This window comes from Prionailurus viverrinus, chromosome A2 (assembly GCF_022837055.1).
Source record: "Prionailurus viverrinus isolate Anna chromosome A2, UM_Priviv_1.0, whole genome shotgun sequence".
Lineage (NCBI taxonomy): Eukaryota > Metazoa > Chordata > Mammalia > Carnivora > Felidae > Prionailurus > Prionailurus viverrinus.
In genome coordinates, this window is record NC_062562.1 from 163033377 (window position 1) to 163058124 (window position 24748).

The window sequence follows — 24748 nt, forward strand, 5'->3', positions numbered from 1 at the left end:
GCTGAAATCAAGAGTCGGATGCACAACCGACTGAGCCACCCGGGTGCCCCGGGAATTTTCTTTTTAAACAATTCTTTTTTTTAATGTTTATTTATTTTTGAGAGAGAGAGTGAGAGAGACAGAGTGCGAATAGGGGAGGGGCAGAGAGAGAGAGGGAGGCACAGAACCTGAAGCAGGCTCCAGGCTCTGAGCTGTCCACACAGAGCCCGACGTGGGACTTGAACTCACAAACCGCGAGATCATGACCTGAGCCGAAGTCGGATGCTTAACCCACTGAGCCACCCAGGTGCCCCCGGGAATTTTCTTTTTTAAAGGTGGGAGAACATGGCGTGGTTGTATGCTGATGGCAGTTGTAGAGGCTGCTTTGAGGCAAACGGGCTTGAGGAGGGGAATGTTGAAAGGGCCCACAGTGACCACTGGGCTGAATACAGACAGGCCAGTACCAATAAGGGGGAAGATTCCATCTGTGGCCATACTGCTTCATCTTCCCCCTTTAACAACAGCCTCCACCCACTGCCTCGCAGCAGACAGCCTCTCCTTTGCTGCCAGCCACGGGCCACGGGCCACGGGCCACGGGCCACGGGCCACCGGCCACTGCACTGTGTAATCAGTAAACTTCTGTCTCCTTTGTTCTGCCTCAGGTGAATTCTTTCACCTTCCACCTGATCGCCGTCCCACATTTGGGGACCCCCATCTGATGGAGAAACTCCCCACTTAGACGCTACCGCAGTGGTCCAGGAGAGAGGGGGTTGCTGGTGGCCCAGGGCAGGGGGCACTCGCCAGAGTGAGGTCTGTGAGCAGTAGAGAAGGGGGTTGACATACAGTCCGAGGAGCTGGGCTGAGGCCAGCGTCTGGGCAGGTCGGTCACAGTAACGGGAAGGCAGGTGGAATCCCTTGCCTGGCCTGAGGTGGTGGGCAGATGTGGGGGGGGGGGCGGGTGGCAGGTGGGACCCACTGTTTCCGTTTTCCCAAAGAAAGAAGAAGCCAGGTCATCCACTGAGTGGAGGTGGGGAGGGGTGGGAGTGCTAGAAGCCAGAGGCCAGGAGGTAGCTGACCAGGGCAGTGGGGAGTGACTGTCTTCGACAGAGAGAGTGATGGCCAGGATTCAGAGCCGGTCTGGGACAGGAATCAAGAATGTGAAGAGTCCGTGTGCTCCCTGCCAGCCATTCCTGCCGTGCAGGTGCTGGTGTGGCCAGGTATGTTTGTGTCCCCCAGCTTGACTAAGCTTTAGACGACTGTGTTCTGACTCTGGGCCCCGGCCTCCCCTTTCTTAGAGAACTTCCTTTAGAAAACTTGTCATTGCAAATTCTTTGTCTGCCCCTTTGAGATGGAAATCTTTAAAAAACCTGCTGCCAGTTTCCCAACCCAGAGCCGGCTTTCTCAGGGACGTGGGCACCCACCCCCAGGAGGCAGTCCGATCTCCCCAGTCTGTCTGTGGGAGGGCAGAAGCCTAACTTTGATGTGGGCACCACTCAGCAGACACACTGGCCTAAGCACATTGACCAATGTGCAAGGGGGTCTCCTCCTTCCGGGTGGTCACGTGCCCCCAGGGCGAGCGTTCGTGTATCTCCAGGTCTTGGTCCTTGCTGGGGCCTGTAGTTCTTTGTAGCTTTATTGCTTCCTGGATGCTTTTGAGAAGGTGTAAACATTTTTACCCTGTTTAATTAAAAAAGTTTTTTTTAATGTTTATTATTTTTTTTGAGAGAGAGAGAGAGAGAGTGAGAGGGGGAGGAGCAGAGAGAGAGGGAGACACAGAATCCGAAGCAGGCTCCAGGCTCTGAGCTGTCAGCGCAGAGCCCCACATGGGGCTCAAACTCAGGAATGGTGAGATCACAACCTGAGCCAAAGTCGGACGCTTAACTGAGCCATCCAGGTGCCCCACATCTGTTTACTTCTAACTGTTTCCAGTGGGAGGCTTGGTACGAATAACACGGGAAAGAGGAATCAGTCATGACGTTTCGGACTTCTCTGCCTGCCCTGTCTCTGATGCCTGAGACCCAGTATCCCGGAGCTGACGTGATCATCTCTCCCCCCACCCCACCCTGGAACATGGGCCTCTCACGGTTCTGCTTTCACTGAGGCCACCAGAAGTGCTGTGACCCCAGGAGTTCCACAGCCAATTGGTCTGAGGTGACCACTAGCCTCTATGTGAATGAGACAATGGTGTCTCTTCTAAGTTAAATACTTATAAATAAGCATATTATTTCTTAAACATTACTGTAACACACAAGGACTCTGTTTGAGTAAGACATTTAATTCCATCAGAAAACTGCCAAAATATACAAATCTAGTTGCAAGAGACTTTACAGCCATCTGCCAACATTGTAGGAAACATACATTTCCCATCTATGAAGTTAAACAACATATAACAACATTTTTTGAAATAAGGAAATGTCTATACTGTGAAGAGCCCTCTCTTTAATGTGGTGCCTGAATCCTTGTAATAGCAACCCTGAATTAGTCTGCTTAAAAATGATTTTGTTGTTTCTCTCTCTCTCTTTTTTTAAGTTTTTTTTTTTTTTATTTTGAGAGAGAAAGAGAGAGAGAGAGAGAACGTGTGTGAGCAGGGGAGGGGCAGAGAGAGAGGGAGAGAGAGAATCCCAAGCAGGCTCCATGTTGTCAGCTCGGAGCCCGAGGTGGGGCTCAAACTCACAAACCGTGAAATCGTGACCTGAGCCTAAATCAAGAGTCAGATGCTTAACCAACTGAGCCACCCAGGCACCCATCTATCTCTTAAATAGATCATCAGTCTGTTCCTTTTTCCACTGTCCATCTAGCTTGGACTATTGCAGTAGCCTCTAGCTGGTAGCCTCTAGGTTTTTCTGATGGGGTTTGAAGTGATGGTGGGGTTCAGAGCCGATGGCCAAGAAATAATTCTTGAAGATACCTTTGGTGCAAAAGGGGATTTTATTAAAGCATGGGGACAGGACCCGTGGGCAGAAAGAGCTGCACTGGGATTGTGAAGTGTGACTGATTATATATATACCATTAGGTTGGGAGGGGGTTAGGGAAGGAGTAAGTCTAAGGAATTTTGGAATCAAGGTTTCCAGGACCTTGAGGGGCTAGCCGTTGTTAGGAAACCATCATTTATTACAGCTTAGTAAAACCTCAATCATGAGACCCTTCAGATGTATATCAGGGGCCATGTGCTTAGAGTATAATTGCCAACATACACTTGGGGGCTAAGATAAAGGAGGTTTGCAAATTTTTATGTGTTTAAGGAGACTCGCAGGATCCTGGGGGGGTCAGGATAATGTTAAGCCAAGATTCCCTTTTGCCCCCTAACAAAGTGTCACCATCAAGGCAGCTGAGCTTCTAGAGGGAGGTCACTCTGCCTGTTTCAAGGACCTGTCAATGGGCTGTAGGCAGTAAGGGAATTTAATTTTTCATCTGCCTTAGTTTCCCACATCGCCACGGCAAGCACTTGAACTCCCTTACATCTTGATGAGGGTGCTATTAGGACTCTAGGAAATGGAGTCTATAGGTTTCTGGAAATTAGGCTATGGATAATATTGCCTTTTTCTTGCAGTTTACTAAGTTATCTGTACACTGAAGGAGACTCCTGCCCTGCAGGACTGTGATCTCTATCAGTCAAACATTTGCTTTCCTTCCTTTCCCTTGTTCTTGGGCAGCCAGGAGTGTCCGAGGAATATCACACATGTCCCACCCGGGCGGGGAAGAAGAGCTGTTAGCCTGTACTTTGCCCTCAACCTGCCTTATGCTCCCTCATCACTTCTACCTCCAGCCTGATGCCATTTCCCCACGTGCCCAAGCTGCTCTCAGCACTCCGAATGCCTGTGGGGTTTGCCATAATCCCTCTGTCTGAATGTCCTTTGCAGGGAGATTTCTACATGCCCTTCATGACTCAGGGTAGGCGTAAGCTCCCCTGTGTGGCAGTTTCCTCCTCCAGTGTGTCTTGTAATGTCCTCCATGAGAGTACCTGCCACAGAGAATGAATGGTTTATGGATTTATTTGTAAGTTTGTTTCCCCACTTGGCTGTGTCTCCATATTTTCAATAATTTTTAAAAAATTTATTTATTTTGAGAGAGACAGAGCATGAGTGGGGGAGGGACAGAGAGAGAGAGAGAGAGAGAGAGAGAGAAAATCCCAAGCAGGCTCTGCACTGTCTGTGCAGAGCCCAACTTGGGGCTGGATCCCATGAACTGTGAGACAATGACCTGAGCTGACCTCAGGAGTTGGGTGCTTAACCAACTGAACCACCCAGGCGCCCTGTTTCTGCATCTCGTAGGATTTACAGCCCTTCCTCTTCACTCCTCTGAACACATCTCTGTGACAACACGTGTTCTATTGGTCCATGACCATAGGGTTCAGTCTCCTCATTTGACTGAGCTCCTTGAATGGAGATTTGTCTGGCAGGTCTTTAGGCCCCTGTGTCTCATATGGTGCCTAGCCTGGTGGATTCCTCCTTGTTTGCATAGTTTGTGCCTTCCAGACTTATATGATTTCTGGAACTCCAGCCCTCTCTTCACCCCCTTTGAGAGGAAGGGAGAAGGGAGAGTAAGTGCTAGCCACAAAGCCACTAGGGGGCAGGGAACCCCCATCCTTCCCCAGACCTGAGCGCACCCAGCCTTCCCCACAGAAATCAATTCCCCACAAGCCAATGTACTGAAAGATCGGGTTTTTTTTTTTTTTTTCCTGAAAAATGGTCAACTCAGCAAACAATCAACTTGCTAAATCAATGAGGAGTTATTTGAAGCTGCGGTTTTACTCAGAATGCTCTCCAAATGCTTAACATTTCAAAACAAGGGAGCTTTTTCTCCATTTACTGTTTTCTCTATTTTGGGGAAATGATACTCCACCGGGCTGTGACTCTCTGCCCCTGAACTGACCTCCACTGTTCTGGGAACAGACCTCCCTGAACTGTTCTGGGAACAACACAGTTGGGATCATCACAGGGTGGGATTGAAGGCTTCTGTCTAATTACTTCAATGAATTGATTTTCATGGAATTAACCTAGTGCCCCCAAAGAGGGTGGGGATTGTTTCTAGATGGGGTCTTCCTTGCCAGGGGAGTAAATGGGGTGGGGAATGGGAGAGACTCTTCTCACCAAGAGGTAGTCTGTGTAGACCTGAGCCCTTGGTGGGCAGTGCCAGGATCCCTAGGTTTTCTCTGGCTTCCTAACAAGATGGGCATGACCAGCCCAGAGGGGAGCTGGACCCTTTGGGACAGAGCAGCCCCCAAAACCTGGTCAGGGCCCCCACTGCTCTTCCTTTTTGCAGGATCTCTGGAAGTCTAGCACCACCTGACACATTTCAAAGACCAAGCCTGGTGGGACAGCATGAGCTCAAGGCCATTCATCAGCTTCTGCATTCCCATGAAAAGTGCGGTCACGCAGAGGGACCTTGAGGACACTCCCCTAAAAAAAAAAAATGCTAGTCACAAAGGGCAAACACTGTCTGGTTCCAGGTACATGAAGTATCTAAAGCCCTTAAAATCACAGAAACAGAAAGTAGAGAAGTCGTTATCAGGGGCTGGGGGAGGGGAGGGGCATTAAGGGCTAATGAGTACAGAGTTTTATTGTTGCAGGGTGGCCAAGTTCTCCAGCTCTTGCACGAGGAAGGTACTTAATGCTCCTGCACTGTGCACTTAAAAACGGCTAAGATGGGGAGGTGCCTGGGTGGCTCAGTAGAGCCTAGGACTCTTGATTTCTGCTCAGGTCCTAATCTCACAGTTCGTGAGTTTGATCCCGGGATCCTGGAGTTCAAACCCCACTGATAGTGCAGAGCCTGCTTGGGATTCCCTCTCTCTCCCTCTCAAAAATAAATAAACTTTAAAAAAATCGGTAAGATGGTAAAATTCTATGATGTTGGTGTGTTGTTGTTTTTTAAAAATCCATAATCAGGCATCTGGGTGGCTCAGCTGGTTAAGCTCAGACTTCCGCTCAGGTCATGATCTCTCAGTTCATGGGTTCTAGATGCCTCACTTCATGGGTTCTAGCCTCTGTGCTGACAGCTGGGAGCCTGGAGCCTGCTTCTGTGTCTCCCTCTCTCTCTCTGCCCTTCCCCTGCTCACGCTCTGTCTCTCTTTCAAAACTGAAAAGGCATTCCAAAATTAAATAAATAAAAACCATAATAAAATAATAGTCTTTCTCAGAGTCCGGCTCCTGTAGTAGGAAGCTTCCGGATACTATCATCACGCACAAAAAGGGTTTCGTTTATAAGCTGTTGGAAAGCATAGAAGTTCCAGCATTTCAATGTTAGCCGGGCTCTAAGAAGGAACCCTTTAGCCTGGCAAGCAGCGCGTTCCCCAGGTCGGGTTGGAGGGTCCCCCAGGAGGCGTGTGAGGAGTTGCTAGAGGGTGGGGGTGGGAGAAGGAAACCGGCGTCTTCTCGGTTTCCTCAGTCTCGGGAAGGGGTCTCAGGTGCCCAGGGTAGCGGACACCAGCCGGAGAAGCACCACCTACTGGGCGCCGTCCCCGCACCGGCCAGGTTCAGCCTCTTCAGGCTCCACGACTTCGGTCCCAGGGACGGGAGCACCCCGCACTATGACCCTCTCCGGGGGAACCCTCGGGGGCGCCGCAGCCCCAGGCCCAGCTTCCGCTCTCGAGTCCTGCCCTTCGTGTCCCCAGGAGGGGGCGGCCGGCGGGGGGGGGGGGGGGGGAGGCGTGCCTGTCCCTCGTCTGCACCCCGCGACCTGGCACCAGCCCCAACTCTCCCCTCCACCCTCACCGCCTCTGAGGGCCCGCCCCTGCTTTCTCTCCGCGCGGCCCTCCTCCCGCCCTGGGCCGGCTGCTGCGGGGCTCTCGGCCACTTTCCGGAGCCATGGAGCCCACGACGCGCCCGGAGCCGGAGCCGAGGTGCCTGCGCATCCGCGCGGGACGGGGGGCGGGGGGCCCGAGGCCGGGCGGGCCGCGGGGAGGGGGTGAGCGGGGGAGGGGGGAGGGAGGCGGGCTCCTCGCCTTCCCCGAGGAGGGCTCGGCGGCGAGGGGCCGATGGCAGGGCTGGGGGAGGAGGCTGGTAGCCACGGATCCGCCCCGTCCACGCTCGCTTTTGTTCCCCACCCCGTGCGCTGTCGGGTCCCCTTAACTGAGCCCTCGGGGTGGCCGGTGGTTGCCCCAAACAAGACTTATGATTTTGCCCACATTTGAGCCCCCTGGGCTGTCACCGTTGAATGCTTTTCTGTCCTCCTGATGACTGCCTGACCTGCGGGGCTGGGAGTGCGTCCTCCCCAGGCTAGGCTCTGGAAGCTTCTCTGGCCATCTCTTTCTGTGGGCTTGAACTTTCCGGGTGCAGGGCAGATTCCCCAGACCATTGGGAGCTTTGCTTGGACGGCTGAACCCACATCGCCCTCGAGCTATATCCCGAGAACAAGTACAGGTTGCTGGAGAGCGTCACTATAGTTCTAGAGTGAAAGCTCTCTTTTTCTCTCTCTCCTTGCCCTGCTGGGGTCTCCAGAGGGGCTGGGAGATGGTCAGAGGGGAGTGTGGGTAAAGGAGAGAGTGAGGGAGGGGGAGTTTTGGTTACCTTTTGTCCGAATTTTTTTTTCTTTTTTTTTTCTTTAAATATTTTTTGAGAGACAGAGAGAGAGAGAGAACGAACAAGCAGGGGAGGGGCAGAGAGAGAGAGAGAGAGAGAGAGAGAGAGAGATGGAGACAGAATCCGAAGCAGGCTTAGCGCTGTCAGTGAAAGCCCCACATGGGGGTCCAACCCATGAACCTTGAGATCATGACCTGAGCCAAAGTCAGCGGTGCAACCACTGAGCCACCTAGGCACCCCCTCTGCTCCAGAGAAAAGTTCGCAAGGCGAGGGCATAGGTTGGGTGGGTCCCTGATTCAATACAACACACAGTTTAGCAAAGGCTCATTAATTTACACACACTATGATGGGTAATCATGTGAGCAGTGGAGCTTACTTGGGAAATCAATTCCTTTCTTCTTCAGACCTGCTGGAGGTCTCTGCTTCCTTCAGCTATTTGCCCACTAGTGTCTTTTTTTAAAAAAATTAATGTACCAAAAAATATCACTTCATTGGCTTGGGATGCAATGTGAAGTTACTTCTCTTTTTTTTAATTGAAAGTGGCATCACTTCAGTCACTCTCTTCATTTCTAAAAACTGTTTTTCTTCCTTTCCTCACCCCTTTACCCCATGATCATTCATTTAACACCACTTATTAAGCCTATACTATACGCCAGGCACAGTATCAGGGACTAGGGACACAGGACAAGACAGGCATGGTCTCTGCTCTTATAGAGTTTCATACCAAGGGTGGTAGAGAGAATTTCGAAATTAGATGAAGTAAATACTATCAGCTGGTGCTTATCGAATGCCTTCTCTGGGTCATAGATGCGATGGTGAACAAGATAAAGCAGGTCCTTCTCATGGGACTTACCTCTTAGCCGTGGGGAGACAAAAGAAAGCAATAAGCAAGTAAATGCACAATGTGAAAGGTGGTTGCAGTGGTTGCTGGGGGTGTACAGAACAGGCATGTGGGGGATGCAGAATGCTGTTGGGATGCAGTAGGGCGGATTGCTGTTAAATGTAGGATGACTGAAGAAGGCCATCTGTCCCACAGGGCCAATGCGGTAAAGATCTAAAGGAGGTGAATGCGCCTTGCACGAGTCCGGGGGAAGAGTGTTCTAGCTCAGGTGAACGACCAGCACCAAGGCCCAAGGTTGCACATTTGGGGAACAGCAGGGAGGTCCATGTGACTACAGGAGACAAAACAAGGTGGAGAGGGGTGGGAGATGAGATCAGAGAGACAGCTAGAGTCCAGATGGGTAGGGGCTTGTCGACCACTGTAAAGGCTTTACTTGTTATTTCAAGTCAGGGGGAAGCCACGGGGGGACTTTGGACTGATGAATGACATTATCTGTCTCCTGTTTGTGCAGGAGCACACTGACTGTCTACAGACCATAGCCTCTAGAAGGGTAGAAGCAGGGGGAATCAGTGATTCTGTTATTGTAGAAGTCCAGAGAAGAGTTGATGATCAGTTCGGTCTGGAAAAACCATGAAAGGCTTGACCCCAGCTGACACTTCAGCTAAGTGGGGCTCGAACTGTGAGATCATGACCTGAGCCAAAGTCGGACACTCAACCAAATGAGCCATCCAGGTGCCGCTCATTTTTAAATTTTGTAATTACTTCTCTTCATTTATGGATCAAAAAGAAATGATTGAAATTAGAACATATTTAAAACTGACTAAAAAAAGGAGTGGGGAGAACAACTCTATGCGGATGTCCATTCTTCTAAAACTAAGCTGCAGGGACGCCTGGGTAGCTCCGTCGGTTGGGCCTCCGACTCTTGACCTCAGCTCAGGTCATGATCTCGCAGTCTGTGAGATCGAGTCCCATGTTGGGATTCTCTCTCTCCTCTGTCTCTGCCCCCTTGTGATTTGTGCATGTGCTCTCTCTCTGTCTCTCTCTCAAAATAAATAAATACTTAATAAAAAAATAAAAGTAAGCTACAAATTCAATGCAACGACACTCTAGATTTCAACAGGGTTTCCTGAAGACAATGACAACTGATTTTCAAAGTTCTACAGGGGATTAAAAAGCCAAGAATACTGTGACAGTTTTGCACAATAGCAAGGTGTTGGAACCTGCTCCATTACATAATGAAGCCTCATTTTAGAGTTATATTTTTAGTAGAATAACATTAAGTCATCTTGGTTTTAGTAATTAAGGCTTTCTGGTTCAAGAATAGATTGAGTGTCCAGTGGACAAAACAGACAACCTAGGGAAAGACTCATGGAAACATGGGCCCCTGGTATCTGACAGAATCATTTGGAAAAGGGACTGTTGAAGAAATAGTTCTGGGAGGGGAGCCTGGGTGACTCAGTCGGCTGAGCGTCCGACTTCAGTTCAGGGCATGATCTCACAGTACGTGGGTTTGAGCCCTGCATCGGGCTCTGTGCTGACAGCTCAGAGCCTGGAGCCTGCTCTCTCTCTGCCCCCCTCTCTCTCTCTCTCTCTGCCCCTCACCCACTTATGTTCTCTGTCTCTCTAGCTCAAAAATGAATAAACATGAAAAAAAAAAAAAAGAAAGAGTGCTGGGAAACTTGGCTCTTCCAGTGGTTTCTGATTCAGTTAGGAATGCTAATCTTTAACCAATGGTGGCTTAACACCAGTGCTTCTCAAACTTGAATGCTCATGAGAATCACCTGGAACTTGTCAAATGAAGAATTCTCATTCAGCAAGTCTGGCGTGGGGCTGAGATGTTGTATTTCTAACATGATCTCAGTTATTGGCAATATCGCTTGTTTGTGAACCACACTCTGAGTAGCAGCAGCTTAAATCATTAGAATATCAGCTGTTTACTTAGCAAAAGGGCAATCTCAAGGATGTTTTGGTAGCCCAGTGATGTCATCGGGGATCCTTTTATCTTTCTGCTCTGGGGTCCTTCAGCAACATTTGTTCTCTTATTTGTTACCTCATTGCCTCATGATATCAGCTGTCATTCCAGATGTCACATTTAAATGTCAAATAAGAAGAAGGGGGAGGAGGGGCGCCTAGGTGGCTCAGTTGGTTAAGCATCAGTCCCGACTTAAGCTCAGGTCATGATCTCACTGTTCCCGAGTTCAAGCTCTGCTGACAGCTCAGAGCCTGGACCCTATTTGAGATTCAGTGTCTCTCTCTGTCTCTGCCCCTCCCCCATTTATGCTCTGTCTTTCTCACAAATAAATAAGCTTTAAAAAACTTAAAAAAAATAAAAAGAAAAAATAAAAAGAAGAAGGGGGAGGAGGTGAGAACAGGAGCTCTCTACTTGAGTCTGCCTCTACCATCAAGAAAACAATAACATTCTTAAAAGGCCCAGGCAAATATTCCCTCAACTGTCATCAGGTTGAACTGGGTCACATGGCCACCCCTGGTCGAAAGAAAGCTGGGAGAGAGAACGTATTAATTTCCTGTTGCTGCTGTAACAAATTGCCACAAAGTTAGTTGCTAAAAACCCACCAAGCTATTATTTTACAGTCTGGAGGTCAGAAGTCCTAAAATCAGTGTTGGGCAGGATTCTTATGGAGGAGGCTGTGTAGCAGAAGCCATTTCCTTGCCTTTCCCAGCTTCTAGAAGCTGCCTGCATTGCCTTTGGCTGGTGGCTCCTTATTCCATTTTTAAAACCAATCGTGTAGCATTTTCAAATCTTTCTCACTCTCTGACCTCTGCTTTTGTCCTCACATCTCCTTTTTCTTACTCTGACTTTCCTATCTTCCTCTTGGAAGGACCTCTTTTAGTGTGATTATAATGGATCCACCTGGATGATCCTCTAGGATCCTCTTATCTCTCCGTCTCAAGAGCCTTAATCACATTGGCAACGTCCATTTTGCCATGTAAAACAACACAATCACAGATTCCAGGGATTAGCACATGGACATCTGGTGGGGGGGCATTATTATGTCTATCACAGTTTCCCCCAGCATGTATAATGGGTGATGAATACAGAGAAGGGGGTTGTTGGTTTAGTCAGTCAACAGTGTTGAATGTCTTTTTTTTAAGTGTTTATTTATTTTGAGAGAGAGAGAGAACAAGAGCAAGCGAGCAAGGGAGGGGCAGAGATAGAGAGAGAGAGAGAGGGAGAGAGAGAAGAGAATCCCAAGCAGGCTCTGTGCTGTCCTCGCAGAACCCCATGTGGGGCTCGATCCCACAAACCGTGAGATCATGACCTGAGCTGAGATCAAGCATTGGACACAACCGATCGAGCTACTCAGGTGCCCCTACAGTGCTGGGCATCTTACCAGTGTGGATTTATTTCAAAGACAAGAGCACAGAGAAGATTGTGGGAAACAGGATTTCTTATCCCAATCTAGTCTGAGTTGACTTCAGTAGGCCACATCCTTTGGGAAAAACCAAAAAGAAGGCATTTTTCTTGCTGCTCCTCTATCCACTCTTGCATGGGTTGAACACTGATGTGTTTCTTTTTGTCCCAGCAGAACCAACCAGAGCCTGTGTCAGGAGAGGAAACTGGAGCCAGAGTGCTCCATGCCGGAACTGAGGCTTCTCCTCTTAGGCAAAAGTGGTGCAGGAAAAAGTGCCACAGGAAACACTATTCTGGGCAAAGCTGCATTCGTGTCCAAATTCAGTGACCACATGGTGACTAAAACATGCCAGAGAGAGAGTGGGTTCACAAAAGAGAGAAGGGTTGTGGTCATTGACACCCCTGACCTTTTCTCCTCAAAGTCTTGTGCCAAAGACAAGCAACGTAACATTGAACACTGCTTCGAGCTCTCTGCTCCCAGCCTCCATGTCCTGCTTCTGGTAATCCCCATCAGCTTTTATAAGGTCGAGGACATAGAGACAGTCAAGGGGATCCAGGAGGTGTTTGGAGCTAACTCCAGGAGGCACATCATTATTGTCTTCACTCGGAAGGATGATTTGGAGAATGACTCACTGAAAGATTGCATTGAAGATGAGAACTCCCTTAGGGAGTTGGTTGAAAACTGTGGAGGCCGATACTGCGCTTTTAACAACAAGGCAAGTGAGGATGAGCAGGATGTCCAGGTGAGAGAGCTCCTCTGCATGGTCCAGCGTTTGGTGGATGAAAACGGAGGACCATATATCGTGAATCTCAGAAATGAAGGCAGTGGATTCCTGGTAAGAAATGCTGAAGGTCCTCAAGGATCTTTGTGGTGAGAGCTAGTGGGTTGAAGATAAGCACGGATAAGTGACCTGTCACATTGTGTGGTGGAACCTAGGCTTTGTTTAGGAAGTGTTTATCTATGATCTGGAAAGATGAGGCACCAGATGGTAGGTTGCTTTGAGGATTACCCTTTGGACTTTGAAATTTATTGGCAAATTAATGGATACAGTTAAGTCCTTACTTAAGTTTTTCCCTCACAGTATTGGACACACAAATAGACTCTTTCTTCCCTTGGTTTCAATACAGCTATACTCTTTTTGGTTTTTTTCCTCCTACTCTTTCTGGCTCCTCTGGAGATTGTTGAGTTCTCTTCACATGGCCTCTAAAAGTTGAGATCTTCAGGGTGTGGTTCTAGGCTTTCCTCAATTCTCTGCCCTCCAGCTTTGAGCTCCGTTGATCGCTAATGGTTTCCAGATTTGTCACTCCTGTCCAGGCCTCTCCTCTGAATCCTGCTCCCTTATCCAGTTGCTGTCTGATGTCTCCACTTGGCTCTCCTATGGGATCTCAGGTTTCACAAGGTTACACTTTTGGTTTTCCCTCTGAGATGTATGAGACTTCAGTTTTCTCTCAACTGGGTAAATGGTGGTGATGCTCCTTGAACCTAAACCCAGAGGTCGGCTTTGCTACTACTAGCTGGCAGCTGATATTTGAGAAGTCCTTAGGTCTTGTGTGATCGGTGTGCCTGGAATCCATGCATTTCTGTCCATCTCCACTGCCCCCCCCCTCTGCTCCAAGCCAGCCTCCGTTCTTGCCTGTACTGTTTTACAAACAACCTTCCCCTCATTCGTTCTTGTGCCTTACCCCTCAATCTATTTTCTACACGACAGCCAGAGTGGTATTTTATTTAATTTCTAGACTTGAGTGGAAAATATATTTGTAATGAAGGAAGATACAAAAATCCAGGGTTTTGTTTTCGAGGACCTCACACTTCTGTTTGAGTGACTCATGCATAAGACACGAAGCAGTTCCTGATTCAGTGTAAGTAAGTGAATGTTGGTACAGAGGAGTCTTTAAATGCAAGTGTCCATGGATGTAAAGCAAAGCAAAAATCCAACGTGGGGGCAGTTTTGGTCAGAGTGAATCTTCTGAGAACTGGTGAGTGTTAAACCCAAACAGGATGGAAATGAGAAGGAAGGCAATATTTACTGAGCACCTGCTAAGTCCCAGACCCCCAGACTGATCAAATCTTCACACCTACTCAATGTACGACGAGGACCCTGAGGCTCAGGAGAACTTGTCACTCTCTTATCTCCTAGCCCTGACCTCCCTCTCTCTCTCCTTTATAGCCTCTGTCTCTCCCCTGAAGGCTGTATGGAACAGGGATGCCAGCAGAGAGGATAAGGGGCACAGAATGAACTGTCCACAGTGTACCCAGAACACAACCCCCTGTTGTGTAAAATTCTGCAGTGACTGTATGTTGATCTTCAGATCAAGTTTGGAATCCCTGACCTGAGCTGGCCCCTCACCCTCTAACTTACTCTTTATGTGTTGGTCCCACCGGCCTTCCCTGTGGGGTCCTTGACTTATACTCATGTGTGCTCTAGAGCTTTGAACTTGGAATTTTCTCCACCTGGAAACTTCCCCTCTCCCATCCCACCCCGTTCCAGGTCTGCCTCTGCTAGAGCTCCTTTGCTCAGAGAGTCTTCCCTGTGGGTCCCTGGGATGAGCTCCTACAGCCCCCCTTCCCGCAGGGCGCTTCTCCTCCTCATGGCCATCAGCCAGTCAAGTGGTTGCTGTGTATGTGCTTTCAATGGTTGCCTCCCCACAAGCTCCCTGAGGGACTGAACTCCTATCCTTTTTGTTGACCACAGTATCTTATTTTTCTGTCTTGTGTAAAAAGGGATAATACTATGTATCTCAGGGTTTAATGAAATGCTGACAAAGTTATTTGCAAATACTTGAAATGCATTCAGTAATTATTAGCTGCCATTATTATTACTATTATTTAATTTTTTAATGTTTATTCTTGAGAGAGAGAGAGCACAAACAGGGAAGGGGCAGAGAGAGATGGAGACAGAATCTGAAGCTGTCAGCACAGAGCCCGACATGGGCCTCAAACCCATGAACCATGAGATTATGACCTGAGCCTAAGTCAGACGCCCAACTGACTGAGTCACCCAGGCGCTCCATAGTTGCCATTATTATTACTGTTATTATCATGGACGTGTATAAGTTTCACGTAAGTTATGGAGACATTAAGGACTTTAACAACCCAGAGACTGAGCAAGATTCCCACTTTTAGGACCCTGTTACCAAGAAAGGAAAACATTTGCACATATAAAGATGTATATATAAGGATATTTATCATTGTATCTTTTCAAATAGTAAATCCAGAAATAAGCTTATGATCTATCAATAAAGGAATCATTTGGCTCGGTCAGTAGAGCATATGACTCCTCATCTTGAGATTGTTAAATTCAAGCCCCATGTTGGGTGTAGAGATTACTTAAAATAAAATCTTTAAAAAAATACAGGAATTGTTACATTAGTATGGAATTTTCCATATCCATGCTGTGGAGTAAATAGCATCTTCTAGAAAAATTGGGTTGATCGATATGTACTGATTTGTACAGATGTACAGGACATAGTATTAAGCAGATTGAAACCTAGCCAAGTTCTCCCGATGTGTTCATATATGCTTGTGTGTGTTTGTATAAACTTAGAAAAACATAGAAGGATGTATGTGAATTAGCTATTGTTCCTTTGGTAGTGGATTGGGAATTTAAAAATTAGTAATTTTTAGGGGCATCTGGGTGGGTTAGTTGGCTCACGTCATGATCTCATGGATTGTGGGTCCAAGCCCCGCGTCATGCTCTGTGCTCACAGCTCGGAGCCTGGAGCCTGCATAGGATTCTGTGTCTCCCTCTCTCTCTGCCCCTCCCCTGCTTGTGCTCTGTCTCTCTCAAGAATAAATAAACATTAAAAACATTACCAATTTTTAGATCATACACATTTGCATTGTAAAAATGTTTTCCATTTAAAGAACATGAAAGACCTTGAGTTGTGCCAGGTAAGAAGAAAGAAGTGTGATAATCAGAGCTGAATGGAGAAGACCCAGGGAGGGAGATGGTGGAAGGTATCAATGGTTTGGGGTAAGGCCAAGTAAGAAAGCAGAGGGAAAATTTCCTTGGCTAGCATGGAAATTTAACAAAGATAAGGTTAAAATAAAGTATTGGGAGTTTCTAAGAATAGCAGATTCATCCACATTGCGTATCGTTGTTTTCACCTTCTCTTTTGATTTCATGACAATTTAAGTTTGGGGTGCGACTGTATGGCTTGGCCAGGCAGGGGAAGGGAATACCAACTGTGTGTCTGGCCTTCCATCCTCTGTTGTCTCCATTTGCCCACCTGGATGGAGAAGGTTCCAAATTTTCCTGGCTCTCACGTCAGAAGAAGGATCATCTCTGTACCGGGGGTGTGGTGCAGGGAGAAGGCACCAGAGATGTGTGGGGAGCATGACTCCCAATCTCCTCCCTTCCCCTGGTCCCTCAGATGCACATCACAAACATCACTGGGCTAGTTTATTCTTCTGGGGAATCCAGAAGCTGTCTTTAAGCCTCTGGATTTTCTCCAGGAACAGAAAAAACTCTGGAAGACTTTGGAAGGGATTGCTATTACCACTGCGGACTGGGGAGAAGGAAAGTTAGAGCTTCAGGACAAATACCTTGGTTAGATGGCATTTGTGGGACTCACCTGAGTGAGAACAAGACCCATCTTCATATTTCTGGGAAGCCTGTTGTGGTGGCAACAATGGGGTTTCAGGATCGACTGTCATTATGGATGGGTCTACCGAAGCCAACAAGGAATAGGACCACGGCCTGAATTTGACCACATCCCAATCATCAAATTACTCTGAATTATATACTTGTGTCTCCATTTCTTTGCTTTGTGAAAAGATGAGATTTTGGGTCTCTGAGCATCATTTCCCCCTTTATTTTCTAGGATCATGTGAATGAAGCCACATCTCAGAAGGGGGACAATCCACATGGTAAGATGATCCTTAAAAATGTTAAGCTCAGGGGTGCCTGGGTGGTTGATTGGGCATCCAGCTCTTTATTTCGACTCAGATCATGATCTCACAGCTTGTGAGTTTGAGCCCTGCATCTGGCTCTGTGGTGATAGTGTGGATCCTGCTTGGGATTCTTCCTCTCTCTGTGTCCCCCAACCCTGCTCGTGCTCTCTCAAAATGAATAAATAAATAAAAACTTAAAAAATTAAAAAAAAGATAAGCTCATATCTATATTCTTTTGAATGCATTATGCATCAAAATGAAGTGGAAAAAATAGATAATTAGAAACAAAGATGTGCTCTGGGGACCTTGCTCAGGTTCGTGTCCACAACCTGTCCCCCAGGAAACTCCTAACACTTGGGAGTAGGTATGGCAGCAGCAAAGGTGGTGGACATGGAGTGGGTGTCCCTGGCTTTCTCTGAAATGTTGTGGAGGTGGGCTTGTCTTTTGTGGCTTTTTTTGTGACTCAGCCTTGTCTTCCTGGCCCTGGATCCAAGACTATACAATGTTGACTCCTACTGGGAAAGCAGAAATTACCTTCTTGGGGAGCACTAAGTTATAGGATTCTATAATGGAGTTCAGTATCCATGTAATGATTGCCGTTAATGATTCATCCTGCACACTGCACAAATCGATACATATAGATCTACCTCGCTCTGTTTAGTAGATGCAGTTTTGTTCACGGTAAGGGCGTACACGCCTAATTCAACCATCCCTTCCTTCCTCCCTTCCTTCTTTCCTTCCTTTTTTTTAATTATTTTTTTTAAATCAGGCTTTACAAAAATTTTTTTTAAGTTTACTTATTTATTTTGAGAGAGAGAGAGAAAGAGAGAGAGAGAGAGAGAGAGAGAGAGTAAGAGAGCACAGAAGGGGCAGAGAGAGGGAAAGAGAATCCCAAGCAGTCTCTGCACCATCAGCACAGAGCCCGATGTGGGGCTTGAACTCATGAACTGTGAGATCATGACCTGAGCTGAAGTCGTAAGCTTAACTGACTGAGCCACCCAGGCGCTCCCAACTATCCTTTTATTGATGGACTCTCACGTTATTTCTGGGCCAGCTCTGTGCAAGCACAGAATATTCAGCAATGAATAAGGTAGGTGAGATCTCTGTCCCCATAGAACTCCCCCAAATAATAACAATAAAATAATAATAATAATAATAATAATAATAATAATAATAATTTTAATTAACTAGAATGTTTATAGCATTTTTATTTATTAAACAAAATAATTATTCTTTTATTATTATTTCAATTTTAATAATGATAATAATTGCAGTTGACATTATGTGCTGGAAAAATATATAGAAATAATTCAATCCTCCTAGCATATAAATATAATTCTCAGAACAACCATATATTCTTAACAACCCTAAAGTATATTCCTCATGACAGCCCTAGGAAGAGGGTGGTATTATCATTAGTCTCATTGACAGATGAGTAAACTTAGCCAGAAAGATGTGAGCTTAGGCAGAAGTAGGGATTTAAAATTCTCCGGATGCCCTTCTGTCAAGACCTGAAGGAACTTACCTGTTATGGCCCCAAATTTTGCCTCGTGGTGGTGAGGAAATAGCACACCACGGGTAGCCACGGGGTGGCTCAAAAAGTTGGAAGTGACCTTTTATATGATGTAGACTTGTATGAGGTGATTTGGAAGAAAGTAGGAGCTTTCCCAAGGCAACATAACAAGGACGTGGTGTCACTAGCATTTCAGTGGCTTTCTTTAAATGCCGCGTTCATTCCACCTCCCAGACTTGGCAGCTCTGACACCAAGTGACAATCCATACCCTTAGCGCCCAGGATGCCTCAAACTCTGAATATTCTCTGTATTGCTGACTCTGCCCTTTGCTCAGCATGGAGGTCTGGTGTTGACCTTGGATCAAGGAGAAGTGATGGGGACAGGGCGCGTGTGCAGAGACGGTTTTGTGGTACAAGTTTCTACAGTCATGTATTGAGGCATAATGAACGTAGAGTGAAATGCACAGATCTTAAGTGTAGAGCTCAGTGACTTTACGTATCTACCCATAGTGACCATCCTCTAGATAAAGATCTTGAGCATTTCCGTCACCTTACCTAAGTTCCTGCTGCCTCTCCCCAAAGGGAACTGCAACCCAGATTTCTATCCACATAGATTAATTTTGTCTGTTCTTGAACTTCATATAGCGGAATCAGATAGCATGTGGTTTCGTGTCCGGCTTCTTTCATTTAGCATGTTTAGAAGATCCATGCGTGTTGCATATCAATAGTTCATTTATTCATTCTTTTTTGTTTTGTTTTGTTTTTGTTTTTGGTTGCTGAGTAGTCTAACATTTTATGAATATACCACCAAGGGGCATTTTATTTTATTTTATTTTTTTAATTTTTTTCAACGTTTTTATTTATTTTTGGGACAGAGAGAGACAGAGCATGAACGGGAGAGGAGCAGAGAGAGAGGGAGACACAGAATCGGAAACAGGCTCCAGGCTCTGAGCCATCAGCCCAGAGCCTGACGCGGGGCTCGAGCTCCCGGACCGCGAGATCGTGACCTGGCTGAAGTCGGACGCTTAACCGACTGCGCCACCCAGGCGCCCCAAGGGGCATTTTAAACTCAGATTCTCCCTTGTCCTGCCTCAGCCCATGGACTTCATGGACTTTGGTAGCAAATGAAAGGAAATCTAAGGACGAAGACCTGTAAAGGCCAAGTTTAACTGATTTTCATGTTTCTGGGAGGTCTTGAGCTTTCTACACATCTCCTAATTTATTTGTGGCCGCCTTTGTGGTTTTTACTTGAATGGGTGAGTGACTTCTGACCCGGGACTATCGTCCTGCTGTTCAGAGCATTACTTCCATTCTCTGTAAAAACTGGCAAGGAGGAGAAATCATAAAACCTGTCCACATCTCCATATTCGGCCTCAAGAAGAGACTCTGAATCTGCCCTTTTGTCCCACAGGGCCAGGGGAGAAGCAGCTGCAGGCCACAGGATGTGAACCGAGCCCTGAGTTGTTGGAACTGAGGATTGTGCTTGTGGGGAAGCGTGGAGCCGGAAAAAGTGCTGCCGGGAACAGCCTTCTGGGGAAGGGAGTCTTTGAGACCAAATTCAGTGAAAAGTCGGTAACCCAGATGTTTGCGTCTGTGAGCAGAACCTGGAGAGGGAGGAAAATTTGGGTCATTGATACTCCGGACATTTCATCTTCAAAGGACATTAAAGCTGAGCTTCAGAGACATGCCCCTCAAGGCCTCCATGCCTTCCTGCTGGTGACCCCGCTGGGCTCTTTCACCAAGACGGATGAGGCTGTGCTGGACACCATCCGAAGCATTTTTGGAGAGAAATTCATTGAGTACATGATCGTCCTCCTCACCAGGAAGGAAGATCTAGGGGACCAGGATCTAGAGATGTTCTTGAAAAGCAATAATGAAGCTCTCTACCAGCTCATTAAGAAATGCAAAGACCGGTACAGCGCCTTCAACTACAGACTGACGGGGGCAGAGGAGCAGTGCCAGGTGGACGAGCTCCTACAAAAGATCGTGGACCTGGTGCTGCAGAACAGGGCCAAGCCATGCGTCATCAGCCAGGAAGGTACATATTGTGTAAAACACATTTTGTATATGCTTTTGACAGCCAGATGTGACATGTGCAAGAGCTTTCTATTTTCTGAAGGGCAGAGAGAAGCTAAAAAGGACAGGTCCAGGCTCTTGACGAGCTTTTCTCTTTCTCCTTCCTTTCTCAGATGTTCCTAAGGTAATGAGCCTTCCCCCTGCACACTGTCCACACCTCAAACTCTTTAATTTTTCCTTCCTGATCCTTATCCCATCTCTCCAAGGTGATGGTGAAGGACTTAAGGGAAGGAGTTGAGCTTTTTCTAATCTCCCGTTTTCCCCACAGTGTATCTGTGGTTTGGGGCTCAGGACTCAGCGCTGGTGATGAGATAGTTCTGAACCATTGGTTTGCTCTTCTCTTTCTCTTAAGCCCACTCCATCTCTCTTTCTTTCCCTCTCTTAACTTCTTGGTTCTTTTTTTTAAAAAGTTTATTTATTTATTTTGAGAGAGAGAGAGAGAGAGAGAGAGAGAGAGAAAGAGAGAGAGAGAGAGAAAGCAGGGGAGGGGCAGAGAGAGAGAGAGAGAGAGGGAGGGAGTTGAGAATCCCGAGCAGGCTCCACACTGTCAGTGCAGAATCTGATGCAGGACTGGATGCTTAACCAAGTGAGCCACCTAGGCACCCCTCTTTTTTTTAAGCTTAATAATTTATTTTTGAGGGAGGGAGAGAGAAGGAGAGAGAAGATCTAAAGTGGGCTCCATGCTGACAGCAGAGTCTGATGTGGGGCTTGAACCCATGAACCACAAGAGCATTACCTGAGCTGAAGTCAGATGCTCAAAAGATTGAACCACCCAGGTGCCCCAGCTAGATGGGTTTCTCAGTCCAGCCACACTACCTGCTTCTTTAGCAGAAGTCCCCATGCACTCTGTGCTACATGCTCTATTGCCCTGAACTGAGATTCTTCCAGGCCAGTATGAGTCATCCCATTCTGTCCCATGGCAAATGTCCTCACCTGGAAAGAACACAGACTCAAAATAGCCCTTTCGTATTTGCCATGGAGCCCCAGGTGCTGGGGAGCCTCCTGAAGAAGCATAGATATGTGGGAATGTCAGGAGAGGCTGTGTGGAGAAAGCCCAGTTTGAAATGGGCTTTAGAAAATGGGTAGAGTTTGGATGGCTGGCAGAAAGCTGGAAGACATCGCAGAGGGCACACTAGCAATCTGGAACAATGATGGAAATGGAGAGTTTGTGCCTCTACATGAAGTGGGAAATCATGGAGGTTCTTGGGAGCCACCTTCCGAGGGTATGGGAGCAGGGACTGAAGCCTGTGACAAATGTGGGAATGTGGGAGGATTAATCTCTTTTTCATCCTTTATGCATAACTATGAGATTGTGGGTTCAGGACGAGCAGTTCAATAATTTCCCCTGGGGGAACAGCACAGGGTAGGCTTCCCTCACTCTTTGTTTCTGGGTGGATATTGGTAACTTGGCCAACGATGCATAATTGAGAACTGTGGAAAAAGGCAGCATGGAAGAGAAAGACCACAGGACAAGTTCAGAGTCACAAGGAGTCCCCACTACACACTCTGCAAGGGCTCTGTACATCTGTCATTCCATCTAGAGGAACATCTGTTCTCCATCATCGCCCCACAGAACAGGGGAGGGCGTGTTCACTGTTATAACCTCTAGGTACTTTTTGACTCCTTGATGAAAGAAAGACACAGTTCAGTTTAATGTGGTTTTAATGAGACGTGAATTGTAGCATGATCCGAATGAAGGAACTAGTAATCTGTTGATAATATATGTAGTTGCTTTTTCATGAAAAGTCAGTTCTATGGCATAAATTTTCAAATACATCAAGGAGATTTTGCTGCAGTGACAGCACTAGGTTGGCAACAGGAAGCCATAGTTGCAGCAGGAACAGAAGCCCAAGAGATGAGATGTATAGCCCAGATGTATCTGAGTAGGTGATGGGTCATACAGCCAGTAGCACCCACAGGAGTCAGAGAAGGTACCAGAAAGAGGGAGCAAGTTCAGAGATAAGGACAATGGCCATGTCATGGGTGAGCACTGGGCAGAGATGGTGGTCCAAGTCGTGCTTGTGGGTTCACAGGGTGCTTGGCTGGAAGAAGCCGCCCCCCACCCCCATACTTGGGGATGGAGCTGCCGGGTGAGGGGGTGGCCACAGTGCTCTCTGAGCATCCTCTGCTGTGATGTCTGGCATCACTTTGAAAGTCGCACGCAGATCTGCCCATGGTCATGAATCTTTCCTGCTTTCCTTTTGACAGACACGCTGAGCATTGTCCTCGTGGGGGGCAGCGGCACCGGGAAGAGCGCCACGGGGAACACCATCCTTGGGAGGCGTGACTTCCTCGACGAGCTCCGAGCACAGCTGATCACCAGGAAGAGCCAGAGCAGCAGGAGGATGTGGAAAGGGTGGAGGGTTGTGGTTGTGGACAGTCCCTTGCTCTGCCTGACAGCCAGCACTGAGAGGTGTCCATCTGGGCTGGAGGAGGAGGTCAAACACTGTTTGTCCTGCTGTGAGGGAGGGAACATAGTTCTGGTCCTGGTGTTCCAGCTGGGACGCTTCACTGAGGAGGACAAAAAGGCAGTGAAGAATCTAGAGGCCATCTTTGGGGAGGATGTTTTGAAGTACACGATTGTGCTGTTCACTCGGAAGGAAGACCTAGAAGGGGGAGACTTCAAAGTTTACCTCCAGGAGACAGATAACAAAGCTCTTAAGAACATAACTAAGAGGTGTGAGGAGCGAGTGTGTGCTTTTAATAACAAAGAAACTGGCAAAGCCAGGGAAAACCAGGCAAGTCTTCTTTTGACAATGGCCGTCGATCTGATAAAGAGCCACGGAGGGCATGGTTACCCCCATGAATGGGAGAATGTCAACAAAATCATTAGAAATAACCAGGAAAAGGACAAGCCCAAAAGCTTACTGAAAAATTTAAAAGATATGGTATCATCGGTAACTGATGCACGTGGGGTGTCTTTAAGTTAGAGACACCCTCAGTTGGGGATGGGTGTGAGGTAGGGCTGGTGGGAGGGGAGGAGGGTCCATGTCTTAGAGGGCTTGAAGAGCACATGCTGGCCACCTTGCAATGCTTCAGCTCTTATTAGGTGAATAAATTGTCAGGCTGGGGCAGGGGATTAGAAAGGAGAAAGGAGAAATTAGGTGGGGAAATCTTGAAAGAGGCTCCTGAGATTGAGTGGCCATTGAGGGTCAGAATTAAATCACAAGAATCACCTCACCTGTGGACATAGAGTGGAGTCAGGACAGACACGGTGACCAAGGCCAGCCCGGGGTCAGAATACAGACAAATACCCATGAACCAGGGGATCCAGACACATGAGGGTAGAGTAATGAGCAGTGTCCAGCCAACTCCTGGTGTGGCAGAGTAGACAAGCTGGATCCCGTGGGCCTCTGGGTGCCCAGGGCTGCTTGTCAGGCATGCTGGTCTCCTGAGCTGCCTTGTCGCCATTGGGCAGAACTCGGGCCCAGCACATTCTTTTCTTCCTGGGGCGGATATTCTTTAGTGCTGTCTTCATTCCAAGCCTGAATGGAAAGTGGGCCCCAGTCTACTCTTCTTTATTGTTCCTTAGGAAATGATCATGAGTCTATGAGGTTTCCAAAGATTTTATTGCTAACCATCACAGTGAAAGACAGTAGAACAAAAATCCAAAATGTGGTAAAACTGCCAACATGAGACAACATTGCAAAGTTCCAAAATTCTATGTAGAATTCTAGATTGCCTCCAGACAAGTTGAAAATTCCTTTGCACTTTTCTCTCTCTCTCTCTTTTGGATCCCCATGGGTTAGGAATTAGGGTAAAGCTCAGAGGATTCAAATAATAGTCTCAAACACACTAGGGGCTTGTTGTGTCTCACGTCAGGAAGTCTGAGGGTAGGCAGTCTGAGGCTGGTGTGGAATGTGGCCTCCACACTTAAAGTTGCTTCTCCATTCCAGGATGGTGGTGTTCCCTGACATTTGAGCAGGTTATGTTGAGGGGTGCCTGTGCGGGCAATATTTGAGATGAGAACCATGGGGTTTTCTTCCAGGTAGGTGTAGTCAGATGCTGTCAGTATTAACTGTTTTATATATGCTTTGAGGACAGGATCTACATCATCCATATGCTTTTATTTTTGGAAAGTTATCAGTTGCCTTCAAGATTAACCCACTTATCAGAGCATGGACCGTCACCATCGATACTGTTGTACTCTGCATAACCCTGAAAATGACACATTCTGGAAAATGTATGTATAAGTATATTCAATTGAGTGAAATAATAAAGATGAATTATATTATAAATTCACGTCCTCCTGATTTCTATTTTTCTGGCTCCAGGGCAGACCATGCCTCCATGAAGAGGCTATGCAGATGTTTAGACACCTTGACTCTGGTGAGGTTTTTGCATCTTGCGTGCATGAGGACCTTAGAGTGGGTGACAGCCATTTCACGAGGCCTCTGCCAGCTCAGGAATCTTCCACTCTGGGCATTTCACTAGAGCAAGGACAAATAAATTAGAACCAAGAGCATGGAAGGAATAAAGCCTAGAAGGCATTATGTGCCTCTTCCCAGAGCGTCTCTTCTGTTTGAAGGCAGGCACAAACCCCAGTGTGCCACCC

The 24748-nt window shown here is 47.3% G+C and overlaps 1 protein-coding gene across 3 annotated transcripts; it reads left to right on the top strand.

Annotated features, from left to right (window-relative positions):
* The first annotated feature begins 6386 nt into the window (after positions 1-6386).
* On the top strand, positions 6387-24431 carry GIMAP8 (GTPase, IMAP family member 8). 3 transcript variants are annotated; one of them, XM_047849940.1, is made up of 5 exons: positions 6685-6817; positions 11886-12546; positions 16535-16580; positions 19529-20155; positions 22402-24431. In XM_047849940.1, the coding sequence occupies exons 1-5, from the start codon at positions 6783-6785 to the stop codon at positions 23121-23123; spliced, it is 2091 nt and encodes a 696-aa protein (XP_047705896.1). In that variant the 5' UTR covers positions 6685-6782; the 3' UTR covers positions 23124-24431. The 3 variants fall into 3 exon arrangements, with proteins under 3 accessions (XP_047705897.1, XP_047705896.1, XP_047705895.1); XM_047849939.1 differs by having other exon boundaries at positions 6728-6817; positions 11883-12546; XM_047849941.1 differs by lacking the exon at positions 11886-12546 and having other exon boundaries at positions 6387-6817.
* The last annotated feature ends 317 nt before the right edge of the window (positions 24432-24748 follow it).